Source organism: Doryrhamphus excisus, chromosome 21 (assembly GCF_030265055.1).
Source record: "Doryrhamphus excisus isolate RoL2022-K1 chromosome 21, RoL_Dexc_1.0, whole genome shotgun sequence".
Taxonomy (NCBI): domain Eukaryota; kingdom Metazoa; phylum Chordata; class Actinopteri; order Syngnathiformes; family Syngnathidae; genus Doryrhamphus; species Doryrhamphus excisus.
The window spans coordinates 12650528-12666100 of NC_080486.1; the positions used below are offsets into that span (position 1 = coordinate 12650528).

Consider the following 15573-nt stretch of genomic DNA (forward strand, 5'->3'; position numbering starts at 1 on the left):
AACAATGCCACGGAGGCAGAACATGGAGGCGCTTTAAAAGCAGGAATTGATCCACTATTATTTCCCAGAATTCCTTGCAACGATGGAAGCCTAATGTTTCACACAGCAGCCACCAGAAGTGCCGGCTAACTGTCTTAATGCTGGATTTGTCCTTTAAGAGTGGCCATTTTGCCCAGAGGGCAACGTGTGGTTGGGGTTGTGGGGGTCAAATTACGTAACCCCCCCCAGACGCGGCGGCCCCGCACGAGAGGGCACCTTCATCAATTTAGCAGTGCGCCAACAGCGGAGGCGATGCTGCTTCATTAGACGGCGGTAACCCTCGGGCCGAGCATGAGGGGGGTCAACTATTGATCCGATCAGTTCATTCCGATCATTTATCTTCCAGACGGCGTCCCTCACTGCATGCCTCGCACGCTTGCCTCTTTGATTGATCGCCACCTGATTGCTAAGCAAACCAAAGTGTAACGATTTTCCATCAGTCACTCAATTACTGAAGTGGAAGGGTCGCGCTCTCTTCCTTTTTCAGGCACACGCTGGATCGGCGCCATGTTGGGAGGGGAACGTGCCGCTTCATTGGCAGCCATGTTGGTCCTCAACTGACACTTCATTACAACTTAGTGACGCCGGGGTTCCTTAGCTGCTCTGACAGCACCGTGTCGCCGCCCGCTTCTTCCTGACGCTGCAAACATGTCCGATCTGGACACGCTGCAGGCCGCCCCCGCACTCCCATGACTAACCACCAAATAGACCGAATCAACCTCTGCACGGTGTCTTTTCACAATAAAAGCCTTCAAATGTGTTTGTTTCGCGGTGTCACTCACGCCATGACGATGACGCTGAAGTCGAGCCAGTTCCAGGGGTCCCTCAGAAAGGTGAAGGGTCCCACACAGAAGCCCCTTGCCAAGATCTTGATGAGAGACTCAAAGGTGTAGATACCTGTGAAGGTGTACCTAGTGGGTAGGACAGACAGACGATAGTGGCTTTGGACAACAGAAAGAGAATGAATACTGGTGAAGGCAGCATGTGTACTCACTCCAGATATTTGGCCCAGTAGGCGGGTTCTGACATGGCCATGAAGCAGCAGTTGGTAAGGATGGTGCACATGATGAACAAACTGAACAACGTGAGCTTGTTAAGGAACACAACACGGCTCCAGAAGTCAGAAAATGAATAATCACATCACAACAAATAGTCTTCCAACACTCCAAATGAAAGCTAACTGCAGCATGGCTGGGGGTGGGGGCTTGTGGGTGGATCCACACGTGTCCAATCGGTGTGGCGTGGCACAGCAGGAAGTTAAATATCACCTTTACCTGCCTTCCTCCGTGTTGCATGCATGAGGAGTGAGGTGGGCGTGGGCGGGTGGAGCTGTCAATCACAGCTATAAATGAATCCTAATTACAGTCATTGAGCGCACGGAACAAACTCCCCGTGTGAGACTTTGAGCGGCGGCCTAATTGTTGATGGAGTGGCGGCTGGAATGATGGCGGCGGCGAGATAATACGCTTAGCTATTGACAAACAACGTGACTGTCCTCCCGACAGTGCCAGGAGCTAATTACAGCGTAATGATGGACCTGCCTTTAGGGACCACCGGGGCCACCATAGCTGTGATGTCATTACCCCGCCCACGCCCTCCACAGGAGCCATATTTCTTGCTTTCTTTGCCTATGGACTGCTTTTATTTTGAAGTGGACTTTCAGCACTTCCTACCAATGTGATGTTGGGGTGGAGTTGTTTGATGACCGCTATTGTTTGAGAAGAGAAGTGAAACATTGCTGATGGCGACAGCATCAAGGCCTCATCGGACATCGGATCAAACGTGCGTCCTTCAGAGCAAAGCCTCATGGGACACATGGTCAAATGTGACACTTGAGCAGGAGACACAAAACACACAATGACCTAATAAGTGTGTGTGTGTGTGTGTGTGTTTGTGCACGTCCACCTCAGAACACAGCTTGTCACGGTGGCGCCACGGTGGTCGGGCCAGAATCCAGAACGCACTTGATCACACACAAACACTCATAAAAACTCTAAGCATCCACTTTACCAGAACGGCCCGCCGCCCCCCTCGTATAAAACCCTCCTAAGAACACATCAGCAGCGCCGCACCTCTGCCGCCGACCTCTTCACCCGCTTATCCCCCTGACAACAACAGCGTGTCCGCCGGCTCGCCATCTCTCAACGGCAGCAGCCGCCGTGCTCGCTAAGAATAGCCCAGTGGAGGTGAGGACAGGGCAGGGGGGGGGGATGGCGCATGGGATGGAGGTGGGGCGGGGCAATATTTGGGAACGAGGGGGTCGGGTCCTGGTAAGTTTCGGGTGTGAAGTCATGTCTCAGGCTGGGGTGCGCCATGTCAGCCTTTTATGGAATTCTGATGACTGATGGTGTTAAAATGTAGTTCCAGAAGTAGTTCCGGTTCCAGCATTCGAGTTGAGTGTCGAGTTAAGTCGACTTGAGTGTTTATTGTGATTCCGCAATGTCGCGGTTATCATAATGAGGCCGGTGTACTTACACTAGTCTAACAAACCAGACTTCAGAGACTGCTGACGCGATCTGTGGCCATCTTTCGAGCAGGATATGAGTGGACCAGGATCTTGATGGCCAGGGTGCGTATAGGATGGAAGGGGCTGAAGAAGTAGAGGGCAGATGTGGCACTGAAGCGAAAGATGGCCTTGCCTTTGTTCAGCACTATGAAGGTCTGTGAACAAAAACACATGAAAACACGACTCACCTATGGTAGTTGTCAACTTCTCAACTTCTGCCCTATGTCAGCCATTGATGCCCAAATGTAACTTAAACACGACAATATGTAACATCACATCTGTCTTAAGGGAGTATTTAAGGAAATAACATCATCCCCATAAGCAGGAGTGTGTCTGTATTCTTTATCAAAATGCAAGAGAGACAGTTCCGGTGAGTGAGAATTTTAACGAGTCTGGAGCTGAATGTGATTTTTTTTTGTTTGTTGTTTTGTTTGTGCTTCCTGCCGCCAAGCTGGCACATAAAACACAAACATGTGAGACGGGAAGGACGTCGGCGAGGAAACTCCCTCAAGAGGAAGAGGCTGGCGAGGGAAGGCGACATATCGCTCGCCAGCCTCTCATCATCACTTCCTTTTGCATCCTGCAGGAGACTTACATTTTTGTCCAAAAAAGCCTAAAACACGCTCAGTCAAGTTGGTGCATCAGTGAAAAGTGGAACTCATCTTCTCCACGAACAGAAAAAGGAAGCAACTCATCATTTCCTGTTGACCTTACAGCTCCTCCGCGCACTTACCCTCTGATCTCTGAAGTAGTACGGGTCGATGTCCTCCAGGGGGACGCCCACCAGGTGAGAAGGGATGTCGGCGAAAATGCGCGGCAGCTGCTTTCCCGCCTCCAGGTCAGGCCGGGGCCGAGGGACCTCCACGTCGCCAAGGTCCTATCACACACAGCCTCGTCATCACCCTGTCTGATTTTTTTTTTAAAGTCGTCTTTACTTCTATCTCAGCATCCAATCTACTGTACCTCCTGGTAGTGTTTGTTGCGTCGGGCCTCCTCCTTGGCGATGCGCTGCTCGATGGCCGCCAGGGAGTCCGGCGTGAAGCGCTGAAAGCTCTCTGGTCCCATTGGAAACACACAGCCAGCCATCTTCTCATCCTGATCCTGCTGCTGACTGGCCCAGAGTACCAGCTGCACACACACACACACACACACACAGACACACACACACACACAAAGACTTACAAACCTTGACTCATACAGTTAACTACATCACCATCCAAGGTTTCACATTTGTTGACCTTTTCTGAAGTGACCATGCCCGTCTATCTGTAAAAGGAAAATCTTGTAGCGACACATAACACAATCTAATATTTAATAAATAACAATGCAATAATAATAACAATTTGGATGCTATATCTAGAAAGTACCCATGAGTGTATTTGTCCGCTTCAGGAGAGAGCGAGATAGAGCAGACAGGCCTTTGGGGAAAACACTGCCCGAGAGCGGTTCAAGTCGTGAGATGAGGAGCGTTTGATTCGAGTATCTCTGAGCTGCATGATTGAATGCCATGAAGACGGCGTGCTCGGGGATCCGCCCACATCTCCACGACATCTCGCTCGCTCTACCTGGCGCCGACGTGGACCCACAATCAAGCTGACAAGTCTCTAGGAGCTGATGAGACGCAATCACACACACGGGTCCCACTCCAACACAGGCTGAGTCACACACACACACACACACACACAGGACGACAAAAAAGCCACAAAATATCCTGAAGCATAATTTCAATGGACTCTTGAAAATTAATTGAACTGTCCAAGTAATTGTTGTTGATGGACATTCTGCATAGAAAAGCTTTTATACTTAATGCAAAAAAGGGTGTGTGTGTGTGTGTGTGTGTTTGGACCATCTGCAAAGGGGTCATAATTGAATGATTAGACAGGAGTCATTTTTCAAGCCGTCGTGCATTTCTTCTTCACAGCTCCAAAATCTGATTTCTGCAAAGTGTGTACGTGATTGTGTCCGTGCGTGCGTGTGAGCAAGACGGCAGAATGGTTGACAGCTTTTGATAAGAATGGAAAACAGAGCTACATTTTCCTTTGATGTGGACACACACGCACGCACGCACATAAAAAGAGCAGTCACGTAGGCACTTGTTTGTGCGTCTAGCATGAAGTCAATCATGTGGCTGGGATACTGCTATCGAGAGATGCTCTTTACTACTCTTAGCAGGTTTGCAACATGTTATTTGGTGTGTATTAATACATTTAAAACAATAACAAGAATTTTCTTGGGGGCTTTTTGTTTTGTATACAATTTATTTACAGTGTTTGTAATGCTTTGTAATATCATTAGCATATTTTTGTACTTCATTCTGTTCGTGCTATTCTAGCTCATTGTCGTGTCCAGTGTGAGTGTGTGTGTGTGTGTGTGTGTGTGTGTGTGTGCGCTTGACTTGCTCTTTCCTCCTGGCCTGCAGCAATACAAACACAGTCACTAAAAGAAGAGCTAACAATAATTCATATTTTGAACCCATTTTCAGGATGCAGCTTGTGTTTTGATTGACAACCAAGCTGAGCAAGCAGGATGTTTAAACCCGATGAATGTGGGCGGGGCTCAGCAGGTGCAAGCACCCTCCTTTGGCCCCGCCCTGAAGCAGCTCCTGTCAGCGCTCCATGATGGAAGGATGAAGACGTTCAATTCAATTAGCTTGAAAGGAGGAAACACACGTCCCCACGCTGCCGCCGCCGCCACAGCGGCAGGAGCAGCGCGGCAGCACAGGAAGTCATTCAGTGATGGTGGGCAGCGGGCCAAGCGAGCTGGCAGACGACCACCAGGGCCGTTTGGCTTGGGGGACGACGGGAGAGGGAGGGGTTGAGGATGGCGAGGGTGGTGGCGGTGGTTGGGGGGGCGGGGGTGTTCGGTGACCCTGACATACAGCCGCCTCCATGCGTCACACGGGAGCGTTGTGTTGGATGACAACGCTTCACACCTCCTCAGCCTCTTGAGACGTGTAGAGGCGTTCCTCGCCAGACGCGTGGCCGCCACCCAAAGGTGCTACATTGCAGTGTACAGTAAAGTCACTGTACACTCACGTGAAATATTGCTGCACACACACAGCAGACACTTCCTTCCAGGAAGGGATTCACCTCAGCCTCAGTGACTTCCTGCCAATACACCGCCCTCTGCTGGTATGGCGTGCTCAATCCGCTCCTTGAGTTAGGATTCTATTACTCTACAGTATAAGCCTGACAATAACAATAATAATAATTAACATCTGGGCGCAATAACACCTGACCTGATGAGCCCAGGAGATGATGATGATGACGAGCTGACAGTAAGGTAATGAGGAAGACGAAGGTTCAAACACACAAACACACACATTATGTGCAGCTATAATTTCCATATTAGCTATCAGCGTCTTGCTAAGTGTCCCCTCCCAGAGAATTGGCAGTGGTTATTAAGACACACACACACACGCACACACGGGAGCGTGATCAGTTCACATCCTGGTCAAGGTCGTGTTGAAGATAAAGTGTTTTATAGGCGTCGTCAAATCGCCATCAGACAGTAACGGAAGCCTCGAGCCTCCAAAGCAGCCATCAACCCTGAAACAACATTTCAACAGCAAATTAAAGTGAAATACAACAAGCGATCCTCTTAAATGTCTTCTCAAAGTCAAACTCCACACTTAAGGCTGTCACACTTGCGCACAGGTTCACGCTCCGCCATCACTTCCTTCGCTCTCCCGCTTCCTCCTCGCTGATGTGAACACATCTTTAGCGACGAATCGTCGTTTGCTGGCTCACTTGCCGACATGTTAGCCTGCCTGTTAGTTCCACGTACATACCACAAACCTTTCTACGGTCAAACCTTGGATTATTTCACGACCATGAAATAACCCACCATGGGGTCAAAGAAAGGTGCAAGGGCCAGCCCTTTTATAACACTTCCTCCATCCTCAACCTTTCTTCCATCCGCCAATACAGGTCCTCAATAAAGCTACAACTGGTGTTGAATGTACATTTCGGCTTTCGAGGTTTCACTGTACCCACAAAAGCTCCAAATGACACCACTTTTATTTAAAAGCGGCCTCGTGGCAACAGCACCTTCGCTCACATGAGTCATTATCAATTTATTCGTCTTCCATTCCTCGCTGCATGTTTTAGCAGTTTAGCTGCAGGAAACATGCGTCAGCATGCGAAGACGACAGTCGCCAGGCCGAATGAGTGAAAATAACTCAAATATTAAACAAAACAGAATGATGGAGATAGCGAGGGAGCTGACAATGTTGTAGTTGTTGTAAAAAAAAAAAATAAATGCATTAAATAATAAAGAAGACAAGGGCAGTGTGAAATAAGATATACACGCTCACACAAATAGAAAGCTATGTGTCCTTGCATTCGAGTGCACGTGTACGTGCGTGTGTGTGCGCACACAAAAGTATGCATCAGTGTTTCATTTACATACTGTAGGCACACACCAGGCACCAAGTTCTTTGGTCTACTCAAAAGTGGATGAAAATGAGACGGAAGGATAAAAGAAATGTCGACAATGTCTTTCTAAGATGTCTTTCTAAGTGGAGTCCAGCTGATGATTGATCGATTCATTGATTAAGAGGTGTGTTTGAATACCGGTCCATATTCAAACACACCTCATATGTATGTGTGCGTACAGTTGGTGTGTCAGGTGTCAGGTGATCAAGAGAAGGCAAGAACGTCTCTCCTTCCCCACGCAGAGTCGCCTTTCAGCTGAGGTTACATCTGATGACATCACAACTTCTTTCAATCTGGGCCGGACCCACAACCACACACACACACATTGACATGCACACACAGAGTGACACACTTAGACAAATTCATTATTCACGCAAGGGCTGCACTCAGGTTGTCGGGTCTTAAAAAGAGCAACACACTCCTAACATTCTCACTGACGGGTCAAAGGTCAAGGGCAAAGTTCGACTTCCTGTTTGCAGAGACACCATGATGCCTTCCTCCATGTTTTTTGTTTTATTTATTACCCCTCAAACAGTGTTCTCTGACCGGAGCTGGTAGTTATGCCAACATGCTAACCGTAGCTTGTTTGATAGCACGGCTACTTCGACAGGTGTTACCATGGAGATAAGTAATTTCATGAGAAGGATGTTCACATTTCACTTCCTGTGTCATTTTTATGTCCCACCTCTTCATGTCTGTCTGTCTCACACACACACACCAAAACAACAGGTGGTCCATTGCAATGACTGTTGTAAACAACTGCAGGTGGCATGACAGCGTCTGTATTTAAGGCTGGAATACACCGCATGGTTCAAGTCACACAATCATCTTTTTTTTTTTTGCTACAAAATGACACAATACAGTAAAATTGCATGTTTTCTCGTGGCCTTTTATTGTGGCCAGTCAAAGGCACACCTGTACAATAATCATGCGACATCTAATCGGCATCTTGATCTCAGCAAAGGAGACATGCTGACTAATTTGCTGTGGCAATGCGTGTCATTTCAATGGCATCTCTGAAAAGGTTGAAGAATAGTTCAACTATGAACTTGGCAAGCAATTTGTGAGCGAAAATGATACAGATTGGCAGAATACTATGGGCAAAATTACCTGTCATGTACTGTTTACGTCTATAGTGTACTATGGTGTACATCCTACGGTATGCAGGATGCGCATTGTTCCCGCTTTGGTATGCATTGTCACATCAGTGAAGCATTTGTGGCAATTTTTGGTACCGCTTTGTCCCACGCAACAGCAGGCATCACCCCTAGCTTCAATAATTCGGCTTTGAGAGGGACCTACAACATGCTGAACTCCAAAAAAGAAAGGCACTAATGTATACACACGTACAGTGATGTTAAAAAACGATACGTTTATGACTATAACATCTGATTTTGAGAATGTCCTCGCTCTCCAAAATCGTATTGAGGTAATATCCCACAGTGGCCGTCTTTCAGCCTCGTCATCGCTGAGTGTCTCTCACACACACACAGACACACAAATAGCTTCCTTCATTAGGCATCAATATTCAGGTTCATTTTAATTTAGCACCAAAGGAGGTCAGACAAAACGCTCATCACCCTCTTATAGCGTCGTCTCACACACACACACACACACACACACGCACACAGTGTGTAGTTGTGCAAAAGGTGTCAGTCACGCCTCGGTGTGTCACTTGATAAAAAAGAATAAAAAGTTTTATTTTGTCAACTCAGGCGGGTCGTGACCTTGGGGTTCACGCAGCGGCAGCCTCTGCGCGTCCTTGTCGGCGTCACTAAAGTGCATCCTTGCATGCTCTGTCAATCACATTCCAGAAGAATTACTTGATATTCTTATTATTATTATACTGCATCAGTGCATTCCATTCCAACTTTACTGGACTTGAAAGCAACACTGGGATGTGCGACCCACTTAGATTTATCCTATTTGAGTCTCTCTGCACCACCCCACCTTGGGTCTGTTATTCATCCTGTGTGTGTGTGTCTGCACGTGTGTGTCACGCTGTTCTCTTGTTCCCTGGTGGCTGATTAAATCAGTTTCTATTAGCGCACACCCCCCCACCGCCCCACGAGCTTGTGTCAACAGATCACAACTGACACTGTTTTATTGTGTTAATGTAAAGAGCAACATAAACTCTTCTACGTGTCTGCACTGTGTGTTTAAGACAAGTGTAGCACTCGCCGCAGCTTTAAGCTTCAGCATGACATGTGGGGGGGGGGCTGTGTTGTCTAACATGTACACACGCATGCACACACTCGCACACGTGCACAAGCGGACAGTTGACGGATGATGAGCAGCAGTCAAGACTGATGGAGTGTTTCCTGTCTGTTTGTGCTGCTCTTGAACCACTAAACTGATGAAGCTACAATGCAAGGACAGAGCACACGCGCACACACACACACACACGTACACACAAACACACACGGCGGCCTTGTCCATCACAAGCCGCCGTGCACGCCCGTCTGCCATCGATCTGCGTCTCTCTCGCTTCACTGATCATTCCATCATTTCCTGCAATAGGCAACACAACTTCCTGTAAAGGCAGTCACATGATCGGTCCTTTTGGAGGGAGGATTCGAACACGAGGGTGACATTTGACCTCCTTGGGTCTACATAGGACATTAAGACTTTATAAGACACTGCCTAAAATATAAATGTGTACTCTAGACAATCTTTTTTTTTTTATATACTTCTGTGACTTTTGTTTTTTTTATTTGTATTGGCTAACATCTTTTTACTCTTTATGACAGTTACATTTTAAAATGGTAAAAACTGCTTTAAAAAGGTTTTATGATGTGATAGTTTTACCCTGCAACAGATCATTTCCACAGCTTCCTATGGGAGGAACATACTTCAATCCATCCCACTTAAGCTTTGTTCTTTTTATGACGATAAGTCGACATCGGCATGCATGGAGACCACTTTTATCAACATATACACTGTCGCCAAAAAAAACCATAAACTCGTAGGAGAGACAACGAAGTGAGTAAAACCACCTTAAATGACCTTTATCGCACCTTGCTGCTCAGTCAGAAGAGAAACTGCAGATCAATACGTGCTTTGACAAACCCCAAATGCCAGAAAACTCTCCAACGACACCAGAAAAAGTTGCTAGATTTGTTACTAGTGGCTTTTGGGAAAATATCAAGAGGGTTTGGGATGTCGCCAGATTTAGCGACAACATTGCCAAGTTGGCCACACTGGAGGGGTCCTTTCTATAAAAAAATAGGTCAGTTTATGTTAATTTCATCATTCACACAAGCATGGCAACACCTATTTTTAATGGTTAGCCATAAAATTTGCATATGTACAAAAGACTTATTGCCATTGTAGTTAACAGCAGCTGTCAGATAAGAGTATAAAATAAAGACATTTGCACAAATGGAGGAAAATCATTTCAACAAACCCTTTCGCCCGCTGACATTATGTCTGTGGACAGAGTCACAGGTGAATCTGTAAGCAGTGGATAGTTCCATTTCCATTTTGTCGACAACCGTTTACATCGATGTGAGCCAGCCAGTCCGAGGGGCTTCCACTGTGTTACCAATGAAACATCTTTGTTTACTGTTGCAGCGGGAGCTTGATGTCTGAGATAAAAGGGTGGGGGCTTAAATATTGCTGATAAACATAACTTAAACCCCCCCCCGCCCCCCCAGTGAATGCGGGGACATGCGCCAAGTATTTTCTATAGGAGACGCCATCAGCTGAGCAGCAACATGAAGCTTACATCACCTGTGAGTTCTCGTTAGGACTCTAAACGACGGCTGGGGGGACGCCAAACTGCTCGCCAGAGAAGGAGAAAAGTGGGCCAGTGATCGGAGCCAGCTTAGAACCCCCCCACCATCTCTTACACACACACACACAGGCACACACACACACACACACACAAATGGTTGGATTGCTTCCACTGTCACAGCAGAGTTTTTCTGTGAAAAAAATCCTGATAGATAATGATGGATGAATTCATCACTCTCATCATCCTCCACTTCCTGAACAATCATCATCTCTTAATAACACAAGTACTTTTCAGAAACTTCTATTCTTTGTTATGTTTTACTCTTAATTAGACGCCTGGGACAAATTGCACAGTTTCGCTAAAACGACGAGTCTGATCGATCGCATGAGATGAGACAGACTTTCAAGCACGCTGACTAAAAAACACTTAAAGACATGTGACTGATCATTCATCAGCGCAAAGATGGAGGATGAAGGACGGCGAAGAGGAGGAGTCCTGAGTGAGGGTATAGCGAGCGTGCCGGACGACCCGGGGGGCGTCAAAAAGATGGCCATGGGGGCGCGCTGACATGGCCAACCCTCATCAAAATAAATCAGCAGCTGTAAAGTGTTTTAAAGTGTCGGCCTGGGTGAGCGGCGCTGATTTAGTGGACCCCGCTCCGTTTTTAATGACCAGAACATCTGAGTCACATTTAAGATTTTAGTGTGTCCGAAAGCAACGACGACACAGAAATAAAAAAATGACCCAAATTCCTCTTCACGCCGTTTTTGAGGCTAATTAAGCACTTTTACAGTTACGTTCCCTAAAACTGCTTCGTTTATATCTGTGTTCTCAAGGTCGGAGAACAGGTTTGATGTGGTTTTGGTTCGGATTTGCTGATGATGTAAACACATCCTGTAAAAATGCTGTTCGTCACCGATGTATGGCAATGCTAAATCACATGACCTGAGAGAGAGGATTGATCTCCAGGGTCAGCTGATCACACAGCAGATGTGTTGGGGTGAGGGGGCAGAGGTCACCTGCATAGAACCCAAAGCTAGTCTAGCCATTTGACACAACCTGATGCTGCCGCTTTGTCTCCATCAACAAAAACGGGGTGTTAGCTGTTAGCTTCACATGTCACTAAACTGCGGTGAATCGTGTTAGCATGATTAACGCAAACATGGTGAGTCACGGTTGGAGCGGACAGGAGAGAAAACACGTTGAGTGGATGTTGGTGAAGTGAGAGGGGGGGGGGAAATCTTCAGAGTGTCGCCGTCATCAAATCAAATGCAACCGACATGCGCTGACCCCGTAATGATTTAAAGGTCCAACATGTGCACTGCTCGCATTGCTTCTGCTGTTGCCATAGTAACAGATGCCACTTGTGAGGCCCAAAGTACAGCGTGCTGATGAACAGGTAAAATCACTGTGTGTGTGTGTGTGTGTGTTCCAGATTCAATGATTGTGTGATGATTGAGAGGCAGGCGACTCCACGGGGTGTGATTTATAACTGTACCCTACACCCCCCCCAAGCCATAAACCATCACGCACACACTCCCTAATGAAAATATGCTGAATGTTTCCTTTCACAGTTTCACACACTCGTCACATGAAGACATCCGTGTACTGCCCACCGGGTGCGTTTGATTTAAACATCTTCTGTGACATATATGTCCCTTCATTTTTATTATGTTAAGAGCATGGCCTGAGACACTTGCATGTCTTAGTTTAGTTTAGTTAGATCTGAGTCACAATTTTGAAGACTTTGGAGAGGACTTGACAATAAAATCAAAGACTTGCAACTCAACTTGGACTTGGACACCGATGACTCGGGACTGGACTTGAAAATACTCGAGATTTTCAATGAATACGTGTGCAAAAAAAGTTTCAGAACAAACAATGAATGTGTGGATTACATAAGTCCTGACTCAGCATTCTGTGTCTGCCTTGTCATACTGCTCTTATTGAATTTTTTAAATGAGTCAGTTGAAAATGCATCGTACTTGTCAAATTGCTTCGATTGTTACATTGTGAAAATGGCATATTATTTGGGAAACAATGGTAATGACTGAAAAACTTCAAACCTACTTCGGACCCATTTTATCTTTACTTGAGACTTGCTCCCACCTCCGCTCTACTCTTATAGTCGCTGACTATTTGACACGTTGCAAACAAAGTGTTGTGTTGACCCCAAAATGTGCCCATCCATAGGAGACATTTCATTTTGCAAACAAGACAAGTTATGCGGAAGCTTTAAAGCTCCTTGCAAGCAGTGCGAGACTCGCTAAGCTCGACGTGGAGTGACAGTTAGTATATGGAGGGGGGTGTGGGGGGGGCTTCGCTGGTGTGCTGTGTGCACATGGACGTTCACGGAGGAGGCCAAGCCGCTTTGCTGACACGGACGTCTCGGCAGAGTCGGACAGTTAGAGAGTTGACGAGTTGACTTTTAAGAGTATTTAGCCGAGCTGCTTTCTATGGAGCGCCATTAATTAAAGTGTCAGATTAGAGACATAATTCAAGAGGAAGCGACGCGGCTTCACGCCGTGACTCATCGCCTTCGCGCGCAGGTGGACGTCTGCACAGCACACTTGTGTAACCGCGCCTTCCAGCAAGCGGTCCAGTCTTGGTGTGGAAGTGTGCGTAGGCGGGATCAGCTTAGGTAGATAGCATGAACTCAAAAGAAGAGGAAGGCCACGCGGAAAACAAAAGCACGACAAAGGAGGACATCTTTCTCCTGACATGAAGAAAGGCTCTGCTTTTTTCGCTTCTTACCATTCCGGAAGTGACCATCGCCATACTCGGTACCACAAGAGACACAAGAAAACTGAGACAAACTGAACTGCTTGTTTTCGAGTTCAACAAGTTTACACATCTGTTTTGTGGTTGACAACGGCCTATTTTGTACATATATGTTGCCCAAATTAAGCATTGTGAACTCAAATACAAATACGGTTTAAGCCATTTAGACCACCTTTCAACTTGGATGTAGTATTCCAAATTGGTCACTAGGTGTCAGTAAAGCTTGATTGCCGGAACAACGGGCTTTTATTGCACGTTTAAATGAATGAATTAAACTACAGGCACACTAACAACAATAATCATAGATAGACTGCAGTTTTGTGGGAAACACTGACATTGCAGATGTTTTTTTGTTTTTTTTTACCAAAAATACTTTCCTCTGGTTAGGGGGTTCCATTGCACAGGGGATATTTAGGTTGAGAACCACTGTTATGAGTGACTGACATACACTAATTTGAATCGTTATTGTTCCTATTAATGTCGGTTTGAAGAAAGAAAATGTAGATTTTTAGATGCCGACAGTTTGACCCCGGAACAGATCATGTTTTATTTCCATTAGTTACAATGGGAAATTTTGTTTGGGTTGTTGACGTTCAATGAGAGAACAAATGTAAAGTAAATGAAGAAATCTGTTCTTTGGTTTCATACCTTCCCCAAACACACACACACACACAATGGCGCTAAAGCATAATAAGCAGGGGGTGGGGCCACAAAGCGACGGTGCTGCCTCGTCCGTCAAACAACGACTCATGTTGGAGGAAAGGTCAGGCCCACTGCTGCCGCTCTGAACAAACAGCAGCCTCTCTGCCACACACACACACACACACACACACACACACACTTACACACAAATGCGACGCATGCAAGGCAGGCGGTGGACACCTGTTGTTGGAGACGTGTTGACACAACAGCACAATGTTCACGTTGTCTTCTTCAGGCCTGGAATCACTCTTTCAAGCTCAAGGTCGCACGCGGGGGGTGACAGGACACTGACCCCTGTCACCCCTCGCCCCACCTTCTTCATCATCATCATCACTCAAAAATGTGTTTGCGCGCAAAAAAATGTGACATCACCTGACAAGCAACCTGCCTCATCCTCCCTATACTCTCCGCTCCACCATCACGACGCCGACAACTACACTTGGCCATCAGAAAGCCTCTCGAATGTTCCAGTCACATTTCATCATCAACGCTTGGGCGGACGGAAAGGTGAAAGGTTGCAGCCTAAGCCCATCTTGGCAATTTGAGGCGGGAGCTGAAACGTAGGGTCTTGCATCGATTGGCTTTACGGGTCGTGACCCGATGAGTGGATCAGAACCAATCCACGCAGAAGCTAATTTGGAAGATGGAGAAGAAAATAACGACACAAGAAGCTTCATGAATGTTCTCTCACTTGATAAACCATGCTTAGAAGAAGACACTCCAATGACTAGTGTGCCTTTAAAGTAAAAGCGTTAAGTCTCGTCTTCCATAAACACAGGAGCTTAATTAATGGAAAAAGAGCACTGCAGGGTTGCATAGGAACAGAGGAAACTGTCCCCCCTCCACACACACTCCTGGGGGGCCAAAGTGTGTCCCAGTAGGCAAGAAGAACAGAGGAAACATTTACTTTAAATAGAAATACATCAGCTTTCACTTTCAAACTTTCTATCATTAACGCAATTAGGAAAATAGTTCATCTGATGAGGGATCAAGCTTACAAAATAAAAGTGCTTTACTTACGTGTCAAGTGTTTCAAACAAAAGTGTGCACGTCTTCTCGTTCTTCACATCGCCTGCTTGGTGCGCGCGCGTCGTGCGTGTGCGCGTCAGGAGGCAGCTCGTCCTTACATCCAGCCGATGTGATGAAGATGACGGGGAAGAAAGTACGTAAGGTGCGCACTGGCGGCTACATCTTTTTTGGATGTTTTTTTTGTTTTTGTTGTGTGTGTGCACACCTTTAAAAAAGTCCTCCCTCCAGCTGTTGCTCCTCCTGAGAGAAAAGTCAACAAAAAAAGATGTCAAGGAGGGGAAAAAAACAAGTTTTGTCGTCAGAACATTGGTGCCGCGCGTCCGTGCGTGTGTTGGTAGCCTGCC

General features: G+C 46.6%; 1 protein-coding gene across 9 annotated transcripts in view; it reads right to left on the reverse strand.

Annotated features, from left to right (window-relative positions):
• The window catches only part of LOC131108621 (sodium channel protein type 4 subunit alpha B-like), a 42696-nt gene extending 27123 nt beyond the window's left edge, over positions 1–15573 (reverse strand). For 8 of the 9 annotated variants that reach the window (XM_058059773.1, XM_058059772.1, XM_058059771.1 and 5 more), the window contains exons 1-6: positions 15221–15562; positions 3509–3673; positions 3279–3422; positions 2582–2700; positions 1034–1123; positions 822–950 (exon numbers count right to left, since the gene is read on the reverse strand). In XM_058059773.1, the coding sequence (XP_057915756.1) occupies positions 822–950; positions 1034–1123; positions 2582–2700; positions 3279–3422; positions 3509–3631 (605 nt within the window). In that variant the 5' untranslated portion in view covers positions 3632–3673; positions 15221–15562. Of the gene's footprint in view, positions 1–821; positions 951–1033; positions 1124–2581; positions 2701–3278; positions 3423–3508; positions 3674–15220 lie in introns of all 9 variants that reach the window. The other variant, XM_058059766.1, reaches the window with a different exon arrangement.